The sequence below is a fragment of the Purpureocillium takamizusanense genome, chromosome 2 (assembly GCF_022605165.1).
Source record: "Purpureocillium takamizusanense chromosome 2, complete sequence".
In the NCBI taxonomy this organism is placed as follows: Eukaryota; Fungi; Ascomycota; class Sordariomycetes; order Hypocreales; family Ophiocordycipitaceae; genus Purpureocillium; species Purpureocillium takamizusanense.
The window spans coordinates 1,750,524-1,761,431 of NC_063069.1; the positions used below are offsets into that span (position 1 = coordinate 1,750,524).

The 10,908-nt window shown below is 57.7% G+C and overlaps 2 protein-coding genes across 2 annotated transcripts; both read left to right on the plus strand.

The window, feature by feature from the left end:
- Positions 1–2,781: 2,781 nt before the first annotated feature.
- Positions 2,782–3,493, plus strand: JDV02_002350 (uncharacterized protein; the record flags this gene model as incomplete). Its single annotated transcript, XM_047983369.1, has 3 exons — positions 2,782–3,134; positions 3,197–3,305; positions 3,362–3,493. 3 exons carry the CDS (start codon positions 2,782–2,784, stop codon positions 3,491–3,493), a joined length of 594 nt encoding a protein of 197 aa, XP_047839340.1.
- Positions 3,494–6,786: 3,293 nt separating this feature from the next.
- On the plus strand, positions 6,787–10,173 carry JDV02_002351 (Alpha-L-rhamnosidase). The gene is made up of 2 exons (XM_047983370.1): positions 6,787–6,981; positions 7,055–10,173. The coding sequence occupies exon 2, from the start codon at positions 7,144–7,146 to the stop codon at positions 9,793–9,795; it is 2,652 nt and encodes an 883-aa protein (XP_047839341.1). The 5' UTR covers positions 6,787–6,981; positions 7,055–7,143; the 3' UTR covers positions 9,796–10,173.
- Positions 10,174–10,908: the final 735 nt, after the last annotated feature.

The following is a 10,908-nucleotide window of genomic DNA, read 5'->3' on the forward strand; positions in this document are numbered from 1 at the left end:
ACCACTCGCAACATCCCTCCTCCGCTTCCAGTACCAGCGGCACCCGAGGCTTCATGGTTCATGACGCAAGTCACGTCTTCTATTATTATACAGTGGTACACGCGTCGCTAGCGTACAGTGATACTACGCCGGGAGACAGGTTTACAATCCTCCCCCGTTTCGTATATTTCTCTCTTCTCCCCTGGCTCCATCAATGGTCAAGCATCTGCAAACAGCTCGCTCAGCATCCCCGGCCGATATGCACGACGTATGCGTCTCACCCTGATAGTTACTCCGAGAACACGCTGTCAGGCAGGCGCCAAGCGACGTCGTACAAACCCAACCCCATATCCGGGCGGCGTGTTGTCGTCATCGCCGCCCTACTACAGTACCACAGCTTCACGCCCTCGACCCGGAAGCCCCACGGCCGCGTGAGACGAGACATCACATGTCGTCAGTGACGTGCCCGTCGATGCCCTGAGCATAGTACTTCCTAAAGACACGGACGGCGCTTCGCATGCAGGGAGTTCATCTCCATATTAGCATCTGCTTTGTCGCTGGTGACGTATCCCGCGTCAAAGTTGGTGAGCGGTTCGGCTTCTCAGGCTATGCCCAAGGAAGATGTACAGGGGTTGGCGATCCAAACGACGTTGCAGGGTCCCACTCTCTCTGTCTCGATAATAAGCCGCCGTAGTCCATAACACTGGCCCCAATCAAAGTAAAATGCTAACTACTACCTACGTCCCTGTTGGGTTCCATCGGGATGCGATTCCAGAGGGGGCCCCGCGCCAGGCCTGAAAAGTGAATTGAAGTGAAAGTCTGGGGAAAATGCGGGCCTCCACTTCATCTCGCGCCAGCTGCAGAACAGACGGACTTCGTACCGCATCGAGCTGCTCTGCTTGCTACACGCACATCCGTACCACCACTTGATCTTCCACGTCCCAACAGCTGTCGGCGGTATCGCCCGCGAGCATGCAAGTCACCGGAAAAGGCACTGCTGTCGCGAAAAGAAAAAAAAACCCACCCAAGTCTGCCTGGCCTGCAAGCTTGGACACCGGAAGTGCAACTGGGAGGAAGATGGCTGTCTGCAGTGCAAGAATGCCCGCCTCGAATGCGTGCGTCAGCCGTCGCTCAAGTTTCGCCAACACCCCATGCAAAAGGCCCTGTCCCGTGCTCCCACGGGCGGGTGGCGCCCGTGTCCGCTGCCGCGAGCGCCGGCCCGGTTCTACGACGAGACCCCCGAGTTGCGCGCCGTGTACATGTGCCGGCAGGGAGAACTGCCTTCTTCACCAGGGTCCTCCGAGAAACTTTCCTCTGCTGGTCACGTCGTCTCCACCAACATGAAAACAGTCTCTGCTCCTGGCACGTTCTTACCCAAAGACCCCTGCGAGGGGGAAAGTTTCTCGGATCCCACCAGCCCATCTACTTTCGAGCACGATCACGAGAGGAAGGCCGCTGCTTTCCCGAGGTCTGGATGCTGCTGCCCTATCACACCGTTGGCTTGCAATATTACCACATCGCCCAGATCATCCTGAACGCGGTAGGGCCACGAGACGTTGTCCACACACACGAGTATCTCGCCGACAGCAGAGCGACTGCAGGACGGATTCGGCATCATTTGTTCATGGTGTTGGGCTTAGTCACGTCGAACGAGAGGGCCGAAAACACCTGGTTTACCGCGAGGCACTGGCTGGCCGTGTGGGGGGCTTACTTGCACCATCCGGCCGACCAAATCGCCGCCCTCGACTTTCTAGAGAAGTGGCGCCGGCGCTCTGGCTGGAAAACGTCGGTGCTCGTCGACTCCCTACGGCGGCAATGGAGCGAGAATATCGAGGATGATTGAGGTCTAGAAGCCCTATGGCTTTGACCGCGTTTGTTGCGGGCTGGGTCGTGGATATGCAACCACATAGAAGAGCATGGACATGAGGCGTCATGGCTAGAGGCCTGGTCGTAACAGCCAGCAGCCGGGTGCTGTATTGATACATCGAGTTTTTTTGCAGGTCACACCACTAAACTGGTCCAATGTTGGTTTAGGTTCGATCATCTGAGAGCGATCAGACCGTCAAAACGAGCCGACAATGCTACGTACTGGGAAAGTTACAGCAGCCTCTGTATTTAGCGGGACTTTCTTGAAAGCTGCAAGAATCGTCTTTGCCTTGTCAATGTGGCGACATGACACAGCGTACCTCGCTTCAACCGAGGCCCTCTTTGGCTCCTGTCCCGTTGGCCGTCCTTTGTTGGTCTCAACTGCCTGATGTCCAGCCGTTGGGCTAACATTATTATTAGTGACGTCTTGCCTGGCCTGGCACAAAGCTGTGGAGACCTTACACCCTCGGATCCCCTCCACTTTCCTCTTTGGATCTTTCGAGCCTATCAAGGGGGGGGGGCCTCTACGGGGCAATTCTTCCCGCCTGGCAAATGCCTTGGGGGCATGGCACGTATCAAGACCAGGGTTGATTCCCGTCTCATGGCGGCACGACGATGCCTACATAGTATGAGAACCAGTGATGCCGCGCTCTAGAGCCCGTTTGCTGGAGCGCCGCCATCCTGGTGTCCGCGGTTGCAAGCTTGAGGTTTTGCAATGGCTAGATCTCTTCACTATCAAGCGGTGGAGGCGCACCGCTGTCGGTGCAGGAGGGTGCTTCTTCCAACAGGTCCAAGGTGTCAATGTAAGCGGGAAATCGCCCCAAACCCCAAATTGAATTGTGCACTACGCAGGAAACTATTAACGACATCTTATGAATATAGGCTCTCATTTACTACGCTCCGACACTTTTCAGGAACATCGGCCAATCTGACGATATGTCGCTGATCCTATCTGGAATTTTCAACGCGATGCAGATTGTCGGCGTATGCGTTGCATTTCTGCTCATCGACAGAATCGGGCGGAGACCGCTCGCCATTGGCGGCGGTATCGGCAACATGACTTGCTTTGTGATAATCGCGGTGTTCGTTGGCAGGTATGAAGGCGTCTGGGCTGAGAACACAAGCGCAGGCTGGGTGTGTGTTGCCATGGCGTTCTTATTCATCATTGTCTTCGGAGCCTCCTACTCTTCGTTGGGATGTGCTCTTCCGCCCGAGGTATTCCCCGTCAGCATTCGCTCAAAGGGTGTCGCCTTCTCGATTGCCATTAATTGGCTTTCAAAGTTCACAGTGTAGGTACCAGATCGTTGCTACATAACCGGCGTGGAGGTATGTTACTGACAAATAGCCACAGAGGCGTCGTCACACCACCCATGATTGACGACATCAGATTCGGCACATACGTTTTCTATGCCTGCTTCTGCGGCCTTGCTGCTCTTTGGGTGTACTTTCTTGTTCCAGAGGTAATGCTTCATATCATATCGCGGGTGAAGATCTCAAGGCTGACACTACCTTGCAGACTATGGGCAAGACTCTCGAGCAGATAGATGAAGCATTTGGAGATCTGAGTGGCCAAGAAGAGCAAGAAATTATGAGAGAGATTAAGAGCAACCCAGCATATATGAAAGCCGATGCGGATCGCAAATCCTAGTAGGTCGGGGAAACCGCACTGCATACTCTCACACAAAATGAAGCCCGTTTGGTCACGACACATGTGCATTTGCACGACCAGAGTCGGGATCGATCAAGGAGTGGTTGTAATTGACTGCCATGGACTCCATGCCACAGAAAGCGTGCATCGCCGGCAAAGTACATGTAATTCGACCTCATCGCATACTTTGACTAAGGTCAAATATGCCAATGACGCGACAGATCACCATGAGCAGACGTGTACCACCGCTCCAATACCCGACGAAATACAGCGTCATCTAGCAAGCGGAGGGATGCCGGCACTGCCCAGACATATCAGTGGCATTCGGAGCAGAAGAATAGCAGGGGAAGACGTACGAATCCCGGCACTCGGGGTGGGACGTTGGACGGTCTGTCGCAGAAGAGATTCATGTTTGAGCAGCAAAAGACCGGAGGGTTGGAGTCCGGGAAACACTCCTCCTCGAGGACGCTGCACTTTGGTGCTCTCTCGAATATCTGCTCCCTCGACGGCAGAGCATTGGCCCAAGCAACCGTTATCAGAATTGCGAAGATTCTCATGGCAATTGGATCGTTGGGGCTTCCACAATTTGAATTATGTAATGAATAGCGTATGTGTTGGATGGAGCCCTGGCTTTGTCCCTCAGACGATCGGCTTCTTCTTATATATTCAGCTTTCGAGAGCTTACCTACTAGTATCCGAGTCCTAGGGTGTTCAGGTGAAGGTTTACGAGCTGAGGGAGTTATGCTGTGCCACCTCAGGTTGTGTCACACCTGTGACACTTCAAGAACTACGAGGTTCTTAGACTACGTAAGAGAGCTGCAGTCGCATATGTATGTTGCCTTAAAGGGGATAATGGGAACGTTCGTGGCGAGCTGGTCCGCATGATCGACGACTCAGGTTGGGACATGGATCGGCCTTATAGACTCATCATTGAGGCTTTTTGATACCGCGTCACGGTCACACCGCCGCCTCCTTCAACATAGAGCGTGAATTGTAGAGCAAGCCGGCTATTCAGCCCAACAGTTGATATTTGATTTGTAAGGAGTGACAATGTGCTTGTGTTCAATGTTCGCACTGACTATGACAGAGCTGAATCTGTCCTGTGTTCCCGTGACACCAGACACCTTTTCAAGCCCCTATCTTTGACAACTGGGGGGAGGGAGTCTCCAAGCCCACATTGGGGTAGCCAGAAGAGTAATTCACCCCCGAGGCCTATCAAGATACCGAAGAACAATTCATAGGATCCAGCTTGCCCCGTGCCGTGGCATGCAAGGCTATACGCCACCGCGATGCTGCCTTTGTCATCGGCTTAAGGCTTGTGGCACTGTGCCGGCTTAAGTTAGCTGCGCGGTTCGGAGTCTTGGTCTCAGTGAAAAGGGCAACACCTACCTCTCCGTCTGCCCCAAGCAGGTCAGATACCTTCCTGCATACCAAGCCCGGGCAGCATGCGGCCGCGGGGTGGATGCTATAATTGCATCTCTCCCCTTCCTCGAAGCACGAAGTCACGTCACGGCCCCCATCCAAGTCGGGACTGGTCGCAGTGACTGCGGCAGCGGCAAGCAAGAGAGTGGCGAGAAACTTCATGGTGGTTGTTGATGTAGCTTTCGGTCAAGACTCGATATGCGTTATGTCTGTAGAGCGATGAGAGTGATGAAGCAGCACGGACAATGTTGATTCGGGGAATACGACTCTTTTATATTTCACGGGGCGGCCTACATATGTATGGTCAATATCTGCAATGACATTGAACATGAGGCATTGATGTGGGCCGCTCCCTCGGCTCTTCGAAAGTGTCAACGGCATAATACTACTGCCCTTGACGTCTACCGCCCGCGGCTGTATCCACATGCTTGATCCCAGTGCCGCTCTATGTTCGCGACTCCCAAAAAAAAACCTGGATTCATCGGCCCCTGCATCAGTATGTGCATTGCTCTCATGCAAGGCGGTGCCGGATGCCGAACCAAGACGTCTACCAAAACCCACAAAAGTCAAAATCGTACTGTCAATCAGATGATGATGGTGCCGCGGGTGGCGGAGCAGACATGAGTTCATGCAAAGGCACGGAGACATGGCAGCCGACCTTGCCCCGAATGCAACGACGGCTGGGCATCTCCCTTGAGCATGAAATGTCTTGACTGAATCAACATGCTGGCTACCGTTTCTTGAGAGGACAATATATCCCCCTAGTGGCGTATGAAACAAGCCCGTTCATATTGTCGTCGTCGGGCGCTCGCTTAGGTTGATACGACTGGCATAGGGCATAGGCATTTTCACATCAAGCTGCGCGTTGTCAGTCTGGGTTTGCCCTACCCCTGGCTTATGCAGAGCACGAGGCAGGTGCGTTGCAATTGCATCCGCGTCGTGGTGTCACCCTCGGCGCTACCTCAACTATTCGATGGCAGGCCCGCATCCAACCGTGGAGCCAATGTCAAACCACACCGAGCCGAGGTCAGACTTCCGGGGTGCGCGAGCCAAAGCCTGAAGATGCCTGCAGGTGATGTGCGTTGCCCACTGCATGAAGTGGCTCCGCTCGGGACGTCGCGCCGAGGCCCCTCGATCCAACTTTTACATACATGTACCGAACAAGTACGTCTTGTCCACCGGGGATAGACTCTTGAAGCGAGCAAGGTACCGACACCCCCAAGCACGAGGAAGGGAGGGGGCGGTCCAGGCTCGAGAACGGCGTGTATCGCGACCGGATGTTGAAGTCAAGTACATGTCCAAGTTGAGCACGAAAATCACATTGCGTCATTTCTCCGCTTGCACGTAGATTGTAAGTAGTAAGGGCCATCGGTGCCACTATTAATCCAATATCCTCAAGCTTGACGCGACGGTTCCCTTTGCCTACTTGTCACACATCGCCGCCGTCAAGAGCAACCCGCATGACATTCGATATCCATCTGCCACCGCGGCCAACAACCACACACGCAGACAGGCTTTTGACCCGACGGAACTGCGTGGGTCGTGAGTGACGTGACTCCACAGACAAAGAATGCTGCGCCGCCTCATTCTCGATCCCGCTCGCTGGTCTCGCTAGATTCAGAACTCCTTACCCCGCCATTGCTCCAATCGTCGTGCATGCCCGGGATGTAACCTCGCGCCGTGCGCATAAATCGCTCCGGCCAAGCTCTCGTGTCGTGTAGGAGACCATGAGACCATGTCATGTGTACTTGGGTACACCGGCTCCGCAAACGGGTCACTCGTTAGTTATGCCAGCGGCTGGAGTGGTGGTGATAATGCGGCGGGTCGAATCGAATCGAACCCCCCGACAACTGCCCCAGACGCGCTCGACTCTTCGGTCCAATCTCATGACGAAGGGATCGACAGTGCCGTCCTCCACCCCTCCTGCTAGGCTCGTCCCCAGGTTTGCGGAGAAGCATCCCCGGTCCCCGCGCCTCGCCTTTACGGCACAAATCGCACCGAGCACCCTCCGCCAGGGTGCTGCTTGTAAGTGGTGACGTCGCAGACGAGGGCCGAAGACGCGATCTGTACGTAGCCTTGCTATAGTTTATATAGGGCGTCATTTGCATACAGAGAAGCTGATGTGGGGAATGGTATCAGAAGCGGTAGAGAGACGTCTGGTGTCGGTCATACATGTACCCAACAGTCCTCCAGCAGTTGATGAGCGTGGGCACAACAAAGTCTGGACAATGGCCGTCTCCATCTCGCAACTTGCCTTGGAGCACCATCGCGTCGCTTTCGGCATTGCGGAGACGCAGCCTCGCATCTCGTGGCGCTTCGCCGGAAACGCGCAAAATTGGGAGCAGTCATCGTACGATATAGAGCTTCTCCGCAGCAGCGAGTCCCCACACCGCGATGGGACTTTCTCCTACTCACAGGCATCGGGCGACTCTCGGTACGTGCCCTGGCCTGGGGCGCCCCTGAAGAGTGCCGAGCGCGCCAGGGTTCGCGCGAGGGCGCACGGTAAGCGCGGGCAGCCGTCGACGCCGTGGTCCGACTGGGTCGCCGTCGAGACGGGCCTCCTGACCGCCGAGGATTGGGACGGCGCGGCGCCCATCGCGGCGGATCGCGAGACAGAAGTCGGTGGGCCGAAGCGTCCGCTGTACTTCCGCAAGGACTTCCTCGCCGGCAAGGATGTCGAGTCCGCGCGGCTGTACATCACGGCCCTCGGGCTTTACGAGGCGGAGATCAACGGCCATCGGGTCGGCGATGCCGTCCTCGCGCCGGGGTGGCAGTCGTTCAACTTCCGACACGTCTACGACACCTACGATGTCACCGGTCTCGTCAAGGCCGGGGGCAATGCGATTGGCGTCGTGGTCGGAGAGGGTTGGTTCGCCGGCAGGCTCGCCTTTTCCGACAGCCGCAACTTTTGGGGAGACACGCTTGGAGTTCAGTCGCTCTTGACCGTCACGTACAAGAATGGCACGACAAGAAAGATAGCCACTGACGAGTCCTGGAGAGCCAACACGGGTCCAGTCACCTCTTCGGAGATATATGATGGAGAAACATACGATTCAAGACTCGAAGCGGGCATCGAGGGATGGTCTTCGGATGCCTTTGACGACACGGACTGGCTTGCTGTCAAGACGCTTTCTCCGCTCAAGGGCAAGCTCGTTCCTGCAGATGGACCGCCCGTTCGCAGACTTGAGGAACGCAAGCCGGAGCGTATCTTCAAATCGGCATCCGGCAAGACGCTCATCGACTTCGGACAGAACATGGTCGGCTGGCTCCGCCTAAACAAAGTCAAAGGACCGAGCGGCACCAACATCACGCTCCACCACGCCGAGGTGCTCGACAATGGTGAGCTGGCTCTCCGGCCCCTTCGCAGCGCCAAAGCCGCCGACACCCTCATCCTGCACGGCAACGGATCGCAGACGTGGGAGCCGCACTTCACGTTCCACGGCTTCCGCTTCGCGCAGATGGATGGGTGGCCCGAGGACACGCCCCTGACGAGCGACTCGGTCACGGGCATCGTGGTCCACAGCGACCTCGAGCAGACGGGGTGGTTCGAGTGTTCGCACGCGCTCTTGAACCAGTTCCACTCCAACGTGCGGTGGTCCATGAAGGGCAACTTCTTGAGCATCTCGACCGACTGCCCGCAGCGCGACGAGCGGCTCGGCTGGACGGGCGACGCGCACGCGTTTGGCCCGACGGCCAACTTCCTCTACGACACGGCCGGCTTCTGGCGCGGGTGGCACCGCGACATGTACTCGGAGATGCAGCGCAACGGCTCCATGCGCGTGCCCTTCTTCGTGCCCACGGTGCCGCCGGACAGCAACGACTCCCCCGCGGCCGTCTGGGGCGACGTCTCGGTCGGCGGGCCGTGGGACCTGTTCCGCGCGTACGGCGACGTCGGCATGCTCAAGGAGCAGTACCCGCAGTCCCGGGGCTGGATCGACAAGGGCGTCCCGCGGCAGGCCGAGGGCGGGCTGTGGGATCGCAGCGGGCCGCAGTTTGGCGACTGGCTCGACCCCAAGGCGCCGCCCGAGGACGCGGGCGCCGCGACGACGGCCAAGTACCTCGTCGCCGACGCGTACCTGGTGCGCATGACCGAGGTCCTCGCCGACATGGCGCGCGCCGTGGGCGACCCGGCGGGCGCGGACAAGTACGCGGCCCAGCACGACGACCTGCGCGCCAAGTTTCAGGGGGCGTGGATGACGGGCAACGACGGGCAGATGGCGAACCGCACGCAGACGGCGTACGCGCTGGCCCTCGCCTTCGGCCTGTACACCAACGCGACGCAGCGGACGGCCGCCGCGGCCACGCTCCGGGACATCGTGGCGGGCAACGACTACCTCGTGGGGACGGGCTTCGCGGGGACGCCGGCGCTGGGCCCGGCGCTGCGGGACGCGGCCAACGCGACCGACGACTTCTACAGGATGCTGCTGCAGACGCGCGTCCCGTCGTGGCTGTACCAGGTGGTGCAGAACGGGACGACGACGTGGGAGCGCTGGGACAGCCTGCTGCCCGACGGCCACGTCAACCCGGGCTCCATGACGAGCTTCAACCACTACGCCTTTGGCGCCGTGGCCGACTGGGTGCACGCCACCGTCGGCGGGCTCGCCCCCGCGGAGCCTGGTTGGAAGGTCGTGGCCGTCGAGCCCGTTCCCGGCGGCGGCATCACCAGCGCTGACACGCGCTTCGTGAGCGGCTACGGGGAGGTGCGCGTCAAGTGGAACGAGAACGTCGTCGACGGCAGTGGTGGTGGCCGCCGCCAGCGCTTCGACCTGCAAGTCTGGGTGCCGCCCAACACGCGCGCGCGGGTGAGACTGCCCCGGAGCGGCAAGGTCAGGGAAGTTGGGTCTGGCTTCTATGAGTTCCACGAGGAGGGCGCGTCATGACTCTGACCCATGGATGGACGGACGGACGGACGGACTCACGGGGCGGGCTGACTGAGTGACGGAAGAGACCCGAGTCCATGACTGGGTTAATGAGGACATGGAGCAACTACGTACGTACGCACATGCAAAAGAGGGGAGAGGAGAGACACGCATGGGGGAGGGGGACCTTTCGATGGCTTGCTGCATGCGTAGGTACCTGATCCAAAGAAAGGTGTTCCTGTCAGTGATTCAGTTGAGGGTCTTAGTCGGCACGAGCAGCTTAGGCTGTATCAATGTTTAACGCCGACCGACCTCTCAACACAACATACACACGGCAGGGCCCTGTGGTCTGGACGAGGGAGAGCGAGCCAGGGTTCGGTAGCTTTCCATTCACCGCCCATCGTACAAACGTGGAATCCTCGTATCTCTCAACGCGCCTTCCCTTGGCGATGTTTCCAAGTTTTCCTTCTTCTGCCCAGGTCGCTCTCGCCCGCGGCCATGGTCTTCGTCGACGGACGTGCCACCTCGGCAGTGCCAGCCTTGTCCGCCAACGCACACGGCCTGGGACCTCGTCGCGCGTCTTTGATGTCGTGTAAAGATAGTACTGGTACTAGGCGGCAGCAGATCATTGCCTGCCTGCCTGCGTACCTTGTCCCAGGGTTCTGCGACACATGATCTCAACTGTTTTGCTCAAAGGGGCGCTGAATCACGTATCGTGTAACGTTAGTATCTAGATAGCTTTTTGTTCCGCGATCTTAGTGCGATACCTACCACCACCCATCACCCCCTGAGCATGGGCCCGCATGCTGCGCGCCTCGTCCGTCTTCTCTCGGTGCATGATGATGTGTGGTGTGGTGGTTGGCGGCGTCTCACTCCGATGGCTGCCCGGGCGCCGAAACATTACTGATGCTTGTGAAAGCGTTCACCACGTGCTACGCTGCTGGCATGACTGTCACAATGGACTCAAGCAGCCCACGTAACTCATTCTTCTCCCCATTGAAGAGACCGGCGCTCCATGTGCGAGCGTTGGTGATATCCATGACCATGACCCTGGCAGCTTAACTTGGTGAAGTCGTCATGATGAGGCTCCCGAGACTTCTCACACATTCTGATATCGACGGGACCACAATGACG

Bases quoted from the DNA above. Each gene is read 5' to 3' on its own strand.
- JDV02_002351 (XM_047983370.1), top strand. From the start codon at position 7,144: ATGGCCGTCTCCATCTCGCAACTTGCCTTGGAGCACCATCGCGTCGCT.